Source organism: Gopherus flavomarginatus, chromosome 21 (assembly GCF_025201925.1).
Source record: "Gopherus flavomarginatus isolate rGopFla2 chromosome 21, rGopFla2.mat.asm, whole genome shotgun sequence".
Lineage (NCBI taxonomy): Eukaryota > Metazoa > Chordata > Testudines > Testudinidae > Gopherus > Gopherus flavomarginatus.
Window position 1 is genome coordinate 18464654 of NC_066637.1, and position 18969 is coordinate 18483622.

At 45.2% G+C, this 18969-nt stretch overlaps 1 protein-coding gene across 1 annotated transcript; it reads right to left on the minus strand.

The window, feature by feature from the left end:
- Nucleotides 1-6300: 6300 nt before the first annotated feature.
- On the minus strand, nt 6301-12882 carry GUCA2A (guanylate cyclase activator 2A). Its single transcript, XM_050931295.1, has 4 exons — nt 12839-12882; nt 10615-10762; nt 7115-7301; nt 6301-6586 (listed from the first exon to the last, which is right to left on the minus strand). Exons 2-4 carry the CDS (start codon nt 10684-10686, stop codon nt 6522-6524), a joined length of 324 nt encoding a protein of 107 aa, XP_050787252.1. The 5' UTR covers nt 10687-10762; nt 12839-12882; the 3' UTR covers nt 6301-6521.
- Nucleotides 12883-18969: the final 6087 nt, after the last annotated feature.

Below are 18969 nucleotides of genomic sequence, written 5' to 3' on the forward strand. Positions count from 1 at the left end.
GGACCCTGTGACCTCACCCCAGCGCTAAGTTCCTTTGCATAGGTGCTGTGCTGCAGAACAGTGGCGATCTATCACCTGCAAGGGGGCTTCCTCCTGCCCAGGGCAGCATCAGAGGTTTCGTGCTCTGCTTGGCAGTGCTTGACCCCAGAGCTTAGAGGCAAGCCGCTTTCATTGTTCCTGGGTTTTGGGCTATGGGAATCCAGAGTTCCAGGACATTTCCCTTTCTTTGTAGGATCTGTTTATCTACTGATGCAAGAGGCTACTCAAGGGAGACCTTTCTATACCCTGGTGGGGTTCTGCGCAGGCTGATGGTTAGGTGGTAGGCTCCTCACATCACTCCTATCTTTGCACTTTGGGGTTTCTTTAATGCTCACGTTACGTATTTGTAGTAAAGGATTTGTGCATGGGATTGTGATGGCTGTGTGCATATGGCTTCCTGGGTGTTACATGTATGTGCACCCCTATGGTGTGGACATGTTTCTAATAAAACTATATAATTTCATCTAGGGATAGGGGTATTTTCTGCCATTTGAAATCTGTGAAACTTTGATTGTGTTTTTTAGTTTGAGTTTGAAGCTCTTCTGCTACACCTTCACTGACTTCTTACTAATAACACTGTAGTGATACTTGTGCATTTACCTCCCAATACTACAACATGCAGGTACACTTTAATATTTCACACAATCCAGGTCTTGTTGTGTAATTGCAGTTGAAATATGCTGGAGAAAACACAGTATTTCTGCATTTACACAGTACAATACAGATCCTTTTCAATTGTCACCCAGTTTGGTTTTTATCACTGTAATTTTTAATCTCAGTAATTTTGAGATAAGCAGCTCCTGTGCATTGTAATGCAGTCTTGCCTGTTCTTCTGTATATATTAATAGTTGCATTTTTTAATTATAAAACTAATCTCTGTATTTTGTTCAGGTTAGTGTGACTAAAAAGAAAGTCTCGTTCACTTACCACATTCTGTATATCAGCAAGTTATTCCCCACTTACAGAAAAAGATGTAAAGAAACATTATCATTAAAAATAAGTAAATAAATCAAAATGCTGAATCACACAATAGTCCGGACATTCTTACTTGTCAGTGAATATTCTTTCTGAGTAAGTGGTACATCGGTTGCAAATTCATAATAGAAAGTTGACGCTTATTCATGCACACAGTAACTGTAATGTTCCTACTGTAACTAACATTATAGTCAACCCTGGACATTTTGTGGGAGGTCTAAGTATCAAAGTCTGGCTATACCGAACATGCCCTGCAAAGCACAGATTCTAGTTTCGTGTCTATCTCACAATGTTTGGAATGAGGCAAATCAAGGTACCTTAATTTGTCTGCACGGAAAACAAAACCCAACTTTCCTTGGATACCAATGTCTTTATTATTTGCTGAGGCTCAGTTGAAGGGAGATCCAAGCACTTCCTGTATTCCCAGGCATCCACATTAGGTTTCAGTTTCCTCCTTCACTAAATCTTTCATGACTCTGGCTTTGCCTCCAGATGTGTGAATCCAAATGTGAATTTCTTTCTGTGACATCTCTATGCTACTGGTCATTCGCACCCTATCCTGGTTAGCAATGGGTAACATGTGGGTGGTCTGGAACCATGGGTAGTAGTGGTTTGGATAAGTAGGAAATTTAGAAGCTTATTTGGTCTGGAATTTTGAATGGGAAATCTGTCAAATATTTGCTTTCCTATTAGATTTCCAATATTTGCTGGCTTTGGAATAACACAAGATCAGCCTGAAACCAGGATATGTTGAGGTTCTGGGGGAGAAAAAGTAACTAAGATTTAGGTTGGAGAAGGGTATCACTTGCCGCTGAATGAATTCAAGATGATTGCTTGAAATGATGTACATAATGCATCTGGAAAAGACATCTCTGGCTTCCTGAATAAATGCAAAATGATATTGTTGCTGTTCCTATCTGAGTCAGGGGTTTGAACCTGGGTTTGGAGAGAGGTCTTTGGTGGGGACATGAACATCCAGGACAGAAATGGAAAACAGAATTTAGGTCTCTGCAAGAAAACAGAATTTAGGCCTCAGGTTGGATTGTTTTGTTGGAAGGCAAAAGAGCCTGTGGCTGGGATGGCAGGGGGAGGCCAGAGGAGCAGGCTGCAATGTTGTAATAGTTTTAAAGGGAGAGGATGTGGTGTTGTTTATTTGTGGAAAGTATGTGTGGGAAGGGTTCTGACTATGTTTATATGCTACCGTGCATGAAATTCAAGTTTGCACAAGCACGTGTTACACAATCATTTATTGCTCTAGTCTCAAATTCTGAGAGTCAATAGTGAGGGTGAATCTTCACTAGGAAGAGGGGTGAAATCCTAATGAAAACAAGGCAGTTTGCAGTTTTCAAGTGAATTAGCCGTTCTATATAAGGTTCTTATGTGGCCCCCATCACTGCAGTATGCGAGCATCAGCCACACTGCCCTCCTGTATGGCAGGGAAGCACTATTCTAAAACAGCATTTCTGATGGGAAACTGAGGCACAAAGGTGACTTTTCTTGGGTCATACAGGATGTTTGTAGCAGAGGTGGATTTGAACCCAGCTATCCTACAGCCCAGGCTGGAGCGCTAAGCACTGGTCCATGACTTCTCTGAAGCTAAAGGTGATGGGGGAACCTGTGTTTACCCTGACATGCTAAGTCATGTGAAAACTCCAAACTGCCTTAACTTCACAAAGAAAGATAACAGAGTATTGTTGCTTTTGTGTGCAGAAAAACGCACACATTCACTTCTTGGTCCCTCCCAGACATCAGAGGGTGACAATGTTGGCTGATCATCCAGTTGCCTCCTCTCCTGCTTTTTTGATTGCTACCATACACTGAGCAAATGTTTTCAGAAAATGCTCCATGATGACACTGAGATCTCGTTCTTGAGTGGTAACAACTAATATAGATCCCATCATTCTGTGTGTATAGTTGGCATTATGTTTCCCAATGTGCATTACTTTGCACTTATCAACATTACATTTCATCTGTAATTTTTTTTTTGCCCAGTCACTCAGTTTTGTGAGATTCCTTTGTAACTCTTCACAGTCAGCTTAACTGTCTTGAGTGATTTTGTATTGTCTGCAAACTTTGCCATCAATCCATCCACACCCTTTTCCTAATTGCTGATGAAGACACTGAATGACACTGGCCCAGTTCAGATCTTTGTGGGACCCTCACCATGAACCTCTCCCCATCGTGAAAGATGACCATTGGTTTCTTTGTTTCTTGTTACTTTGCCAGGAGAGGATCTTCTCTCTTATGCTATGTAAATAAATAAAGGTAGAGATGGCTACAAGCAAATAAAAATAAAAATACACTTTCTAAAGGCTAAGACCTAATTTCAGCAATTTTCAATCTTTGTTCAAAGTAGTTTACTCATAATTCTTCCATTCCCAGAGACTTCAACCCCTTTGGCTGAAGGACCCGTCTTTCTCAGCTTGCAAGAGCTCTGGCCTTTGTGTATCTAGTGATGAATGGCAAGATGGCTTCTTCTCTTTCCTTATATCTTCCCAAACTCACTGTTTTTTCCTCAGATTCAGGATGACCTCATGCTATTCTCCCTTTCCCATGGACTTTCCATTCCCCTGCTGATTCATATGCAAATTGGGCTTTCATTGTTTTTGGTCACATCTTGCTTAATTTCCTTTGAGACAGGTAGCTAATTGCCTTCCCTTCTGTCTGGGAGAAAATCTGTTTCTCCCTGTGTTTGGTCACAGACTTTAAAGCATAATATCATTGAGTGTCCATATTTTCTCCTATAGTATTAATACAGACGTTGCAGTATGATATTAATCACCAGTGTGGTGGTAGCTTTCGGAAAAGGTCTTACTTGATACACTTTTATAATACTGTAATATTCTATTCAATCATTTGATTCAATTATTTAACATTTGAGATTCAGACCTTTGCAAGAGGCTATCTCCCTCGCTAGGTTGGTGGCTTTGTTTGTCTTTTATGCAAATGTGCCTTTGTTGTCTGTGCCTGTTAACAAGAAAATGCACCTGCCTTTGTTTAGTGAAAACCGGAATTATACACTGCTTGCAAATGTATTTTAAGTACATAATTTTAGCACATATTCATAGCTTTGTACACAGCTGGTACATACATTATGTAAGACCATTAATGATCAATGAGTTGTTATTTTTCCAGTGGTAGCTTATATGCTACCTTTTAGATACAGATTATGACAACAGTGCATTAGGTGTAGTGAATGTGTCAGGCCTGACAAGTGCTGATGATCCAGAGTAGTGAACCAGAAAATGGGCCTCTGTGTCACAGACTTCCCCCCATCCCCCTGCAAGCATAGACCTGTGCCAGGATACTAAGGATCTCTTGGAGTCAAAGACAAAGCAGATTGCAGACTTGAGCTGATACTTGTGGACTGGTGAAAGGATCCTGAGTGTATGGCAGTGACTAATTGCCTAGAACTCCCCTTGGGGACCGCTCAGAGGAGAGGGTGGAACCTGTCAGTCAGATAGAGAAAGACAACTCACATTACTGGCATAGTTCCCACACAATGCAAAGAGGCAGAGAAAAGAAATACAGCATGTTACTTATTCTGGCCACAGGCCACGTTTCTCCACAGGGGGACAATCCTGACCCTCAGCCCCTTGTCAATTAATTTAATTATATATTTTTGGTACGCTGAATCCAGTGCTGGTGAAGTTGCTGGACAAACAGACCTAGATAGGAGGCTGAAATCATCTCCCCACGAGACATGCCTAGTCTGGGCGGTGTCAGTCCACTCTTGCACCACACACTGCCCTGCTAATCTTCCACAAAGCCTGAGCTGGAGGGACTGCTTCTGCAGGGAGAGAGCCATTCCCTCTCCAGGGTTCATCCAGTCTTCATGCTCTCTACTGACGCAGCCCCCTAGGGGGCCAGATACAATGTAGGCACCTGCCCATTGGGGTATTTAATTGAAAAATGTGTAATGCTTTTCCTATTCATTCTGCTTAACTCCTGTGCATGTCTGGAGGACATGGAGGACCAGTTACTGGCATGGTATTGTTCTATTTTGTTCTGACTGACTGGTCCAGACTCAGGAGTTGAGCTGGGTGAAATTTTTCAGATGAATAGTTTATTCACCAAAAAAATGCAGTTTTAGGTCCACCAAACCTATTTGTGAATTTGGGTCAAATTCAGGAGACAGTTTTAGCTGGAAAAAAAATGAAAACAAAATTTCCCAAAGTCAAAATATTTAATCTCAACATTTTTTTAAATGAAACATTCTTTGTGTTTTGAAACAATGTTTTCATGGAATCATAGAATATTAAGGTTGGAAGAGACCTCAGGAGGTCATCTAGTCCAATCCCCTGCTCAAAGCAGGACCAATTCCCAACTAAATCATCCCAGCCAGGGCTTTGTCAAGCTGGGCCTTAAAAACCTCTAAGGATGGAGATTCCACCATTTTATTTCTAACTGGAGTTAGATTTGTTTTTAAAAAGAAAAGGTAACAATCACTTGCAAACTAAATGAAAACAACATAGAAAAAATGTTTTGGGTTGAACAAAATAATTAGTTTGATGTGCAACATTTTCTTTTTTGGTTTTTCCTTTCAGTGAGAAAAAACAAAACAAACAGAAAAAAATCTGTTTCATGTTAACCTGTACCAGATTTTTGGGTTCAGCCACTAAACCAACAACTCAATTATTTGCTTACCTGTGCTCAGAAGGAAACACTGGCATGGGAAATCAATTGTAATCAGGTTTGGGGCTATAGCCTGCAGGATCAGGCCCTGACCCTGAAAATCTTGCAGATGTGGGTTCTAATGAGATTTCTGGGCTGGGGATTTCGTGAGGACGGCTTTGACTGTGATGTTTATTTTTGGCCCTTATGGTTCTATTCCCAGCATTGGCCTAAATCTGGAATTAAAAAATCCTCATCCAAAGATTTTTCAATGCTCAATGAAGGTTTAATTTCAAGTTAAAAAATCTCAAAATAGATGAAAGTTTGAAGTGTACGTTTGAGGAAAATTAGTGATTGGCCTGTTCCCTAATCAAAAAATGAGGTGTTTATGGGCTGGGGAGCAGGCCTGGTGGCCAGATAAGAATGAATACTGTGCTGCTGTCTCTTGTGTGGTTTAGCAGTGTCACCAACTCTTGTGAATTTATTGTGCAATTTGTGATATTTGGTGTATTTTTAAAGCACCAGCTCCTGGAGTCAAGAGATTATGTGAGAACCTATCATTCAAAACACAAACTTAAGTTTCCATCCCTCATCATAGCAGAGAAAATGTCTAAAACATAACCAGAGTGTTCCCTAAAGGCTCAGAAACTAGAAGACAAAAAAAAAGCCCTCCAGATTTATTATTTTTTATTTATGGAGTCAGGTCTGGCTGATGATTTTCGATGTTCAGTGCTGGCAGTACTGAAGCTGGTATGAGGGAGAAGTGTTGAGACAATGGAGCGAGTCATAGTATCACTATCTTGTCTTCTCAGGTCAGCAGAAAGCAGAGGTTGGAGCTGGAGCAGTGTTGCTGTAATGCCTCCTAGGGCTGGAGGCTGAGGAAGACTCTCTCTTCAACAGCCGGCACATGCAGCAAAAGCACAAATCTCACAAAGCTCGGGGGATCTGGCGATGGGTTCTAAAATCAAAGACAACAGATAAGGTTAGGGCTGGCTGCTCCCTTTCCTCTAACGCCAGGGGCACTCCAACTGCTGACAGTGCCACAGAGCCTTCCCAGCCATGGTGCCTGGTCAGTCCGCACCAGTCACACTTCACAGCCGAACAGGGAGAGCCCCTTTGCTCTGAGGGGTGGGACACAGGCCTCTTGGAGGGTGACAGAGTCTCTGAGGGAATGTACATGAATCACACAGGGAAGGAAGTGAAATTGCTGCACAGAGCTGGTCAACACTAAATTTCTCCAGGGAGGAAATCCTTCCCAGGACAGAGAGCGAGATGGGAAATCAAACCCCACAGCGGCTGCGTTATGGGAATCCGATGGCCTCACAAGGTTCAGCCCTGAGACCCACAGGGTCCTGGAGTGTTGGGGCGTGGGAGGAGTAGAGTGTGCTGAGAGAGGAAAGGCCAAGCGGGGCTGTGGGATGCTTCTGGCAGGATTTTTCCCTACTGAACATGGCTGGCTTCTGGGGTACCAGCAGTAAACACCTACTTAGCTCCTCAAATATCTGGTCAGCATCTGGTGTGGCACAGAGGTCCAGGAACTCCTTGGGAATGTCAGAGACGGCACACAGAGAGGCAGATCTGACATTGAGCAGATAAGGATTCCCGGTCACGGAATTGTCCAAGAAGTCTTTCAGCTTCTTCACAGACTCCAGGGGGAATGAGAACTTTCCCACCTGCCAAAGAGAGAGACACATTGAAACTCACTCTGTCCATCTTCAGTCTACAGCAGTTTGAGAGTCCTAGAGCCTTATATATGGATTAAGTCTTTCTTCCAAGAAGGCTACCTTAGTCGAAGCCCACACATTAGTCCAGATCCCAGCATAAGTCTCCATACAGCCACCTTTACCCCCATTGAGCAGTACCTTAATACACAAACAGACCCTTTATTTTCAGTGGGATACTCATGGAATGTGACACTTCTCAGCAGGAGCAATGGTGGCAGCATCTAGTCCCTGGTGGGGCTAAATTACTCTCTGTTACGCTGGTGTAAATCACAAGTAACCCACAATTTTGTCCATTCCGTGGATTTTACACCCCCAGCTACAGAAATCCTTGACTGTTCAGGGGCAGTTGGATAAACACTGGTGCATGCTGGAAAACCAAACTTTATACCTGTCTTTGAACCAGCTGGCACTGGGCGCTGCTAAGTCCAGGCTATGAGATGAGATGGAGCCTTACGTTCTTCTGTAATGGAAATTCTTTTGTGCACAGAAGGAGACGGCATCCATGACAGTGCTGTGTATTTGCTCAGGTGATGTGGGACAGAAGAAATGGTGATATTCTCCCACTGACTGCATTGGTCAACTTCCCAGCTTTCCTCCACTGCCTCACACACCTTTCCAGCATTCTTCTCCACTTGCCTTGGCCACCATCCCACCCACATCCCCAGCACTTCCAGCTTCCAGAGAAGTGTAGGCTCTTCACTGCTCGGCTGAATGAAGTACAAGTCCAGTGATTGCAGAGTGAGTCAGCAAAGCAGCTGCCTTTAGCATCTCCTAGCCCTCCGACCCCTTTTTCTAATGAATTGACTTATGTTCTCCCCTGACGTGGCGCGGGAGCCTGAACTTCACAGGTTATCATCGTTGTGTTAGGAGAAGCCAGGTTCAGGATTGCCACCTGCTGCCATTTATTTACAATAGTTTCTCTTCACTTCCTGGCTGCTGTTTGCAAAGCATTAAAGACGGGGTGGAGGTATGGCAGCTTGTTACTGGCATTGCTCTACTGGCTGATTCTCTGCTGCACACTGAATAAACACATTTTACTTTTACTTTTTCTGGAGATAACAATACTGACTTACGTGTACATATTGCATCTTTCAGTGAGAGGCATTTCAAAGCACTCTTCCCCCCTGCGGCCTATATTTCAACCTTGACAACTGTGTATCATCTCTATCTAATCTGCCTATCTGTCTATTTTTTATGTTTATATTATGTCTCTCCCTTATTGTGGAGGTCTATAAAAGGGCTGTTGATACATTGGAGAGGGTTCAGAGAAGGGCCAGGAGAATGATTAAAGGGTTGGAAAACCTGCCTTTCATAACAGACTCGAGGGGCTCATTTATTTAGTTTTAACAGAGAGAAGGTTAAGGGGTGACTTGTTCCTAGTCTATCCATAGCTATACGGGGTACACATATTTAACAGTGGGCTCTTCAATCTATTCGAGAAAGGTCTGACACAATCCAAAGGCTGGAAGTTGAAGCCAGACAAATTCAGCCTGGAAATAAGACAGACATTTTTAACAGTGAGGGTAATTAGCCATTGGAACAATTTACCAAGGGTCATTGTGGATTCTCCGCCACTGGTCATTTTAATGTCAAGACTGGATGTTTTTCTTAGAGGTCTGCTCTAGTTCGGACAGGAATTATTTCAGGGCAGTTCTGTGTCCTGTGTTTTACAGGAGGTCAGACTAGATGATCACAATAGTCCCTTCTGGGCGTGGAATCGTGGCATGCTTTAATTCCACCCTAGAGATGGTTGCATTTCAGTGTAAAGTGAGGTGATTCCTATGTCTCTGTGGTGACATTTACCCTGACCAGCGGGAAAGCAAGCTTTCAAACTAAGGGGTGACAGTGATGTACAGGACATATGCTGCCCTGTGCAGATGGCTGAATGTCACCCATAGTGTTTGCGTGGCTTTGTGATCATTTGGATAGAAAGGTGCTATATACCAGTGTAAGATTAGTTGTACTAGGGACAGTAAGCATTTATATAACCCCAGCCTCTAGAAGGTGCCTGAAGAGTTCAGGGAGAGGAGATGCCTATGGAGCATCCCTCATGGAACCTACTTCTCTTTGCTGAACAGCCCCCAGCAGGAAGGTGTAGGATTGGGGAGGTGGATGAGAGCCACCCTCTGCACATTCACTGTCCATCTGAGGGGATACCTCCAGGCTTGGGGAGGGTGAGATAGGCTGCCGACAGGTACCCAAGCAGAGGAGTCACACCACGGTCACACAAGCCTGAGCAGGCCTCACCTATCCCTTTTGTGAGCTGATGTAATCAGGCCTGTCGAACCACGGCAGTTCTACGATGCACCACAATGTACCACAGGAAGACATCATGATGCACCATGGGAAATGTACTCTATCCATGGCCTATAGGGTAGAAAGGGAGCACGAGACACCCAAACTACATCTTCCATGAGGCACTACAGCAGCTCAGGAGGACACATACATTAATATTGATCAGAAATAAAACACTTGTTTAGATTTTCCTAATGGAAATTTCAGCCAAAATTCCTCTTTTCCTGCAGGAAAGTGTTGATTTTGAGTAAATCTTATACTTTATTAGATATTTTTTGCTAGGCTTTGTGATATTGATCATTAAATTAGTGTGTTGTATATGTTTTTTTTTCTAATCCCAAATTCTTTATCCTTCCCACCTCTTTTCTAAATAGATTTGCTCCCTGTCTGACACAGGCTGCTTGCTCAGTTTTATCTCACTGCACCTTTCCGCATTCTCAGTTATTTCCAAAAAAATGCAGGTACTAGTTTAAAATCAAATCCAGGGGCCTGTTAAACCCAAATAGCCACCTGCCTAGCAGAGGAAGAAACTGATTATGATTATGGTTATAAGTGTTATTTGTATTATTGATTGTAGCCTCAAGAGGGTCCATCAAGATCAAAGCTCCATTTTGCTGAACAGACAGGGTAAGAGAAAGACCCTGCCTCAAAGACCTTACAACCTGAATGCAAAGGACAGCCAGAATGGGCAGGGTGACCAGGGAGTGGGGAAGGGATATGAATACAGGCAAAGTGAACGAGGTGGTGGCTTGCCAATATCACGTTAGTTCTCTGGAGTCTTTGTTTGTTTTTCGGTTTGTTGATTTGGGTTTTTTTAAGTAAATGTTGGGTGGGATTTTGTTCCTGAATTGGTATGTACTACGCAACTGGCCTCGCTAACACTGGAATTTATTTCTTACACAGTCTGGTCAAAGTTAGCTCTATGTGCTGCACCTGGGACTGCAAGAGGAATTAAAACAACTCTTACCTGGACTGTGACACAGTCAGAGAAGGCTGCCAGGGTGCACAGGCACAGAACTGCAGCCAGCAGAGCCTTCATGGTGACCAGAAGTCTCGGGATGTGCCTTTCAGCTCTCGCCTTGCCTAGAAGTTCTTTGGATCTGGTTTCCTTTAACCTGAGGACATGGAGATGTGATTTTTAAAGGGTTCTGCTGTGGTTACTGTGTAACTAAGACACCACCGTCACTGGCTAGTGTCAATTATAACCTCCTTGGCAAAGAGCCATCCAAAGTGCCCAGATAGAAATGAGGCCAAATTAAAGATAATCTATGATTCTATGATAACACTCAATACGCCGTGATCAATCTGTTTGAAGTTTTATGCCTGTTCCTTGGTGTTTATGCTTGAATTCATCACTGACAGCCTCGGTAGCCCAGCTGTGATGGAGATCAAAGACCCGATACTGCAAGCTGCTCTTGGAAGGTGCAGAACACGGTCAGCTACCAGTGCCTTCACTGGGCTCGGTATGTGGACTATCTGGCTCCCCGATGTACTGAGGATGCACTTCACCCCCATGCAAAGGGCCAGCACAGGGTCGAGGCATCTCTGAAGTCCCACTTAGTCTTCACAATAGGGTCTAGCTAGCACGTCAGTAATGCCTAGGCCTTGTGCTGGCTCTGTGTCCTGCGTGACCGTCACCCCGAGTGTGAAACCAATTGCCGTTCCCCAAAGGGATGATGTCCAGTGAGCAGGGTCACTGAGCTGCTGGGGAAGATGAATGAGGTGATGGAAAGGGGAAAGTGTGTTGTAAGGAAATGCAGATTCTAGGGCCAGCCTCTTGTGTATCTGGTTGTCATGCTAATAGACTTTTGTGTTGCCATGGCAACTGAGTTAGATTATTAGGGGATAGCCCAGCCCGTTTTGGCTGGTTTTTGGTTAGGTCAGTGTGTGGCTGCTTTCAAGGTTTACAGCTCTCTGTGTCTCCAGTGATCTCTTCCTAAAACTGTTGCCCCCAAGGATCTAACACAGCCCTGCAGAGTGCTGAAAGCAGTGAGAAAGGCAAGTCTTCAGGGTGCCTCTAAAATTCAGGCTCTCTGAATATGGATTTAGGTGCCTACATCAACGCACCAGCACTCCCATTTGAAAATTTGGCAGCCCGATTTTAAATTAAAACAAGAAAAGTTGTTTGTTTGCTTGTTTTGAATGTGGAACATTAGATTATGCTTTGAATGGTCCCAAACTAGTTCTGCCACTTAATCAAACCGGTGATGAGAAGACACCGTTGTAGTAAGATAAGCAGGGACAGCTCTAGGCATTTTGCCACCCCAAGCACGGCAGGCAGGCTGCCTTTGGTGGCATGCCTGCAGAGCGTCCGCTGGTCCTGCAGCTTCGGCGGACCTCCCATGGGCAAGCTGCTGAAGGCAGCCTGCCTGCCGCCCTCGCGGCAACCGGCAGAGCGCCCCCAGTGGCTTGCCGCCCTAAGCACGCGCTTGGCGTGTTAGTGCCTGGGGCCGCCCCTGAAGATGAGTCCCTGAAACATAAACCCTTTGGTATCAGAGGCCCAGTATGAGGCCTGAGGCCTGAACTGAAGTAATGGTCAAGACCTTGCTAACATAAAGCAAAGTTAAGCTGTGAACCAGAGGCAGGCTCTACTCCCAGAAGTTGGCAAGAAGAAGGCTGTTAAAAGCATGTATACACATATAAGCACTAATAAGATGAACGCATGCCAGGATGGCACCAGAACATCCCAGTACTAACAGATTCCACAGAGTTAACACGGAACAGGGCGACGCATCCGAAAGACAGGGTCAAAAGGACAATATGATGGCTAGACTTGCTTGTTTGAACCAATCTGTAGGAGAGAGGCAGCACCCTAATGCGCAGAGGGGTTGTACCTCAATGCGTCACGAGTGATGTGTTACCTGATTGTACCTGTGTATAAGAATGGATCCCTGAGTGAATGTCTTGTCTGGCCTAGAGGGCAGTGGCAAATCCTGCCACTGACTGGGCCGGTCCATTGTCAGGAAGCACTAGGGTGACCAGATGTCCCGATTTTATAGGGACAGTCCTGATTTTTCAGTCTTTTTCTTATATAGGCTCCTATTACCCCCCACTCCCTGTACTGATTTTTCACATTTGCTGTCTGGTCACCCTAGGGAGCACATATGTACTAGCAGAACTGTAGATATCTGTTCCCGGGAGCTAGAGACAGTTTTTCATTTGAAAATAAAGCTGGCTGGGTGCCTTCGTACCTTATTAGAGTCAATGGTCATCAGGCTGTTCGCTCGAGATCTGCTGTGCTAGCGATCTGCGCAGAGGCGGGACAGCACACACATGCAGCTGACTGTTATCACTGAACAGAGCAGAGCACCACCTCGGAGGCATTTGACAACAACCATGATCCTTATAGTTAATGCCACATGTTCATACAGCAACTCCACACTTAACGTTGTACTTATGTTCCTGAAAAATGCGACTTTAAGTATTAAAGAATTAATGTAAATGGGGAGGGTTAAGTTCCAGGGAAATTTTTTTCATCAGACAAAAACTATATTATATATATTTACAGACACACACAGAGTATAAGTTTTAAACAAACAAGTTAATATTGGTACACAGCAATGATGATTGTGAAGCTTGGTTGAGGTGGTAAAGTCAGAGGGAGGAAGAAGGTGGGATATTTCCCAGGGAATGCCTTACTGCTAAATGATGAACTAACAATTGGCTGAGCACTCAAGGATTAACTCGTTGTTAATGTAGCTTCACACTCTACAAGGAGCAGGAATGGAGGGAGGGGAGACAGCATGGCAGAGAGAGACAGAGATACATACTGTTTGTGAGAGAGAGAGACATGAGCATTTCCCCTTTAAGTACGCTGACCTCGCTCTAAGTAGATCACCAAGTTGAGACAGCAGCTGCTGCCAGCAAACTCCCTCTGTCCTGAGCCCTGTCATGTTCCCCCCAGCCCCACCGGCTCTATGGAAGATGGGGTAAGTGGGGGGAAGGAGCAAGGGGGACACCCTGACAGCCCCCTTTTCTTTCCTTCTCCCTGCACAGCAAGCAGGAGGCTCGGGGAGCAGCTCCAAGGCAGGGGGCAGGAGCAGCACATGGCAGTGGGGGGAGGGACAGCTGCAATTGCTAGCCTGCTGGGCAGCTGCCGCATGGGGAACTTAGGGGAATGGGGAGCTGATGGAGGGGATGCTGATCGACCCTGTTATTAGAGCTGTGTTATTGGATACTAGGTCACATGGTGTTGGTTCTGTTCCCCAACTGGATGGCTTAACCACTGCACGCTTCTCCAAAATGAGTTCTGTTTCATTTCAATACATCTCAGCTACACCCCAGCACTCACGCTCTTAGACGGGAATTCTTCTTGCACAAGATCTTTCAGAAAGTGAATCCGAAGGGTTGAAAACATGTTCAAAACCAAATTTTCGTTAAGAGGCTCCAAAATGCCTGCTGACGGCGGTCTGGAAAGGTTGCTGTGCATACAGCGAAGTTTGTACCGAAGTCCCTGTACCAAGTTGAATGTGAACATTATTGAGGGGTACTCGCAACTCTACTTCTCATGCAGACAAGATTTTTGTTGCTCGGAAGAGGTGTATCAGGCTGGAGCAGAGACGATGCATGTGTGTGTGTGTGTGGGAGGAACCACGTGCCCCATTGCCACAGAGTTGCTGCTTGGCTCGTACTGAGCATGCTCGGTAACATCTGCTGAAGCTGCTGCCCTCCCCCTACCCCCCACTATCTCCCCCACAGGTACTGGCCTTGTCTCAGGGCTGGAGGTTGGGGAGAGGGCAGCAGATGTAAATCTGCTTATCTTGGGTGACTCCATGTAAGGAATGTAAGTGTAACCCTTCTGCCCCTCTGAGCTGGCAGCAACAAGGGCCGGGTTCAGTATCCAGGGGTTCCATTTCAATAACACTATGCAAAACCGGCTCGAGCCCCCACCCAGTGACCTGGGACAATTACCTACCACCCCCCTGGGCACCTCTAGGAGGCAATACTTCCCCTCTCGCAAGCACGGAGTCTGAGTATAGCAAAATCCTTTTAATAAAGGAGGGAAACAATGCGGCATCACGTTGGAGAAACACCACAAACAGGATTATAATACAAACCATAAGCAAAAAACCCACCTCCAAGTACATTTGGCAATGTCCTTTCCCACTTAGAGTCTTAAGTCCAATCGTCCCAAAGTCCAACAACCCAAAAGTATCTGTCTCTGGTCAGTGCCACCCCAGAGTTCAAAAGTTTATCTGCAGAGTTCCCCCCCATTCCCACCCAGCCTGGGTGGGAATGGGGGGGGCATACACAGGGTGTTAAGGGGCACCTTATGTGGGCCAGGGGGCCAACTGATCCTCCTCTCCATGGAGTTCTGCTGCAGAATTCACCACGACCAGCTCCACTACACCAGCTGTGCCGCTCCTCCAGCCGTCCCGTGAGCTGCTCCAGCCATCCCCGCAAACTGCTCCACTCCACTCACTGTTCCATGGGCTGCTCCAACATGCTGCAAACTGCTCCGCTGTGCTAGCCACTTAGCGATAGATCTTCAGGCTCCCCTCTAGTTAACACAGCACTCAGTGATCTCAGCTCAGTAAGCTTAGCTCATTTAGAGATTTCAGCTCTTAGTGATTTCCGCTTGTAGTAGGGGAGCCCCGGTGTTGGTGCACCATTGGCCCAACATGAATTCAGCTCAGCAGCCTCTAGATGGACTCCTAATGGATTCAAAATTAGCTCTACTCTTCAACAGTGGAGAGAGAAGAATGTGCAATTGGTGTTCCAGGGCCCACACCCCAGTCCCCAACCTCTCTCCATTCACTGGGTTTTGGCACCCATGTCCCTTGTCTAATGAGTGCTACTTAATTGATGGTGAGACATCTCTGCCATAAAGCAGTCTCAAAGTTCCTCATTCACATAATCAGGGTGACAACACTTTATTCCTCCTGCCCCAATAACAAAGAAATTGGGGATCCCAGAGCTGTCAAAATAACCATCCCAGGCTGCCATGGGTTATGCTAGGTGGGGTAGGTGTGCCAGTGCAAATACCTGAAATTCCTTTCCACACTCCCCATAATTCACCACCAGATGTCAAAGTAGAGCTCATCTTGACTCTGCTTACATAAGGAATATCTATCCCTAATACAAACAGATTAATGCAGGGTTTGGCAACCTTTCAGAAGTGGTGTGCCGAGTTTTCATTTATTCACTCTGATTTAAGGTTTTGTGTGCCAGTCATACATTTTAACCTTTTTAGAAGGTCTCTTTCTGTAAGTCTATAATATATAACTAAACTAATGTTATATGTAAAGTAAATAAGGTTTTTAAAATGTTTAAGAAGCTTCATTTAAAATTAAATTAAAATGCGAAGTCCCCCCCCACACCGGTGGCATGACCCGGGCAGTATGAGTGCAACTGAAAATCAGCTTGCATGCCTCCTTTGGCACCCATGCCATAGGTTGCCTACCCCTGGTTTAATGGCTTTTAAGACCAGATGGGAGCATTGTGATTATCTGCTCTGCTCTCCTGCCTAACACAGGCCAGAGAATACAGGTCCCTTTTGATTTGTTCCAGAAGGGAACCAATTTAGGATAGCGAATCATGGATCTTCTCATTCTACTCTGTGTCCAGCACTTATTTGAACTCTCTGCTGACAGAGACAGACCCAGAGCTACACCGTTCAGCTCAATACAGCGCAATGAGACTTGGTGGGCATGGCAAGCTGTGCCAGTGCAGCCAGACCCATCAAGTCTCTGCTAGAGGAGGGTGCGACACACCCAGGAGGGGTCAGATGGTGTTTGGACACACTGATCCCCATTCTTGACGAGGTAGCTCCATAGTGTGATGCTGTCTCTACTGCCTCTGCCTTTCCTCCAGGGTCACGCATGAATTTTCCGCTTAAATTTTGGATTCAGATAGAATGAGGAAATCTCTCTCTCCAACTCCTTCCTATCTGGAACACTGGTCAGAAGGCTCTCTCTGAAATAGAGGTGGATAGAATAGATTGATAGATGGGTGTATATGGTGATAGAGACAGCGAGATCCACCAGAAGGCCCTTATACCACTTAAGCTCTATGGACCTGGACCATGTGCTGTCTTTCTGCACAGAGGGGAAATGTCACCCCTTGTAAGAACCACCATTGAGCAAGCAGGTGACCACAGCCTTTCCTCGACTGAAATCTCTGCAGACTCTCCAAGTGCATCATTTCATGACATTTGATCACATATTGTCCAGTCCAGCCAATGCATTATCTGAGAATGTTGGCAGTTTTCATCCAGTCATGTATTCTATGATTGAGTGAGTGATAGTCAATCTAAAATAAATGGAGATATACCTATCTCAGAACTGGAAGGGACCTTGAAAGGTCATTGAGTCCAACCCCCTACCTTCACTAACAGGGCCAAGTACTGATTTTACCCCAAGTCCCTCAGTGGTTTCTTTCAAGGACTGAACTCACAACCCTGTGTTTAGCAGGCTAATGCTCAAACCACTGAGCTATCCCTCCCTGCTAAGATGATGTATTGTATGGCAAATATTAGTTCAGTGAATTATTCAGTAAATACAGGAGATAGTCATTGGATAATTTATTTGGCAAATCCTGGTATTCAACTGACTCTGGTCTTCAAGTTGCTGGCATCTTCCCTCTTCCCCAGGAAGACACGAGGACAATGGCTGAGCTGCTGTTAAGTGCAGAGAGGATTCCCGCACACAGTAATCAAATGGCTGTAAAAATAGCAGAACACGAAATCTCTGGGAAAAATATCGCGCATGCATGGGCCGCCCATGTGTTTGGCAGCTACTTATCACTCAATGTTTATGTGCAAGCGTAAATGACAACAGTGTTTGCATGGAATTTGAATTACTGCACGCTGGCACACACAGTTATGTAGTAAATCACCCGGGCGACTGGCGCAAAAGTAGGCTGACGCCCCACTGTAGAACACTGCCCACTGCCACAGGTATTGAGCATGCAGAACTGAGTGTCTGCTGCATGTCTTCTCACACCCTGTGTTTCACTGTCTTCTCCCAGCCCCTGTGGAGAGAACTGCTCCTGGAAGGGAAGTGGTTGCCAGTTAATTAACGATTGTGGGATTAGGATTGGTTCTAATCTAGAGAATCAGTGAGCCAGTGGGAGTAAACAAAGGGGTTTAGCTTCAGGGCCAAGCTCTTTGGCCCTAGGCAGCAGACCCTTGGCTCCACCTGACCAGTGGCCTCTTGCTCAGGTGCCTGGAACACAAAATAGCCACAGCCAGAGGAGGCGGGGAGGGAGAAGAGGGGGTCTTTTGTAAAATCTCCTTAAACCAGATGTAACAATATATTATATAGGGATAATCAAGTAATAGTATAATATTTATAAGCTTCTCCACAGCCTGGCAAAAGATAAGCCAGGGTTATACAGGGGAGGTTTGGGAATAGATTCCGAATACACCTCTACCTTGATATAACGCGACCCGCTATAACACAAATTCGGATATAATGTGGTAAAGCAGCGCTCTGGGGGTAGGGAGCAGGGCTACGCACTCCAGTGGATCAAAGCAAGTTTGATATAACGTGGTTTCACCTATAACACAGTAAGGTTTTTTGGCTCCTGAGGACAGCGTTATATCGAGGTAGAGGTGTAATAGGATTGGTCATACCACACCGGGCTATTGGTTGGTCCAGACTGGCATCCTACTTCCAGCGGTGATGACAATACTTTAGGCATCCACAGCGCTGCCCACCCAGAGATCTCAAAGCAGTTTACACACATGGCTGCTTCCTACAGCTCTGACCTCCAACAGTTGTTTAGACCAGCCCCAGATCTGGCTCAGAGAAAGCACTGGTGATGTGATGGACATCAGTGCTGGGGTCCAACTGACCTGACATAGCACCTCTAGGTTCAGATAGCACCAGTGGCTAGACCCACTTTCTCTCATCTTGAATATTAACATTATAGCATCTGCCAGGGGCCCCATCCAGAACCAGGGCCCCATAGCACTAGATATGCATATATAAAGACTCAGGTCCTACCTCATAGTGCTTAGCACATATTCTCCAATCACATAATAGCTTGGCTAAACCATTTTCACCTTAGGTTTGTTCATACGCTGATATGTTGTTTGCTTTGATTTGCTGCTCTTTGCTGGGCATGGTAGGCCTTTGAATGGTATGTAAATGTTGTGTTGGCCCTCGACACAGAGACTTTTAATCTGAGGGTCCAGGGTTCAAGTGCCTGCTCAGGTGATAAACTTCTCACTATGATTGTAAAAAAATCAGAGTGAATCTCATCCCTGCTGTGTGGTTGATCGCTGCATTTTTTTCCTGTGATTGTATTGTTTCTATACCATTGTATTGCTTACTCACAGAGTTTAAGGCCAGAAGGGACCATCGTGATCATCTAGTCT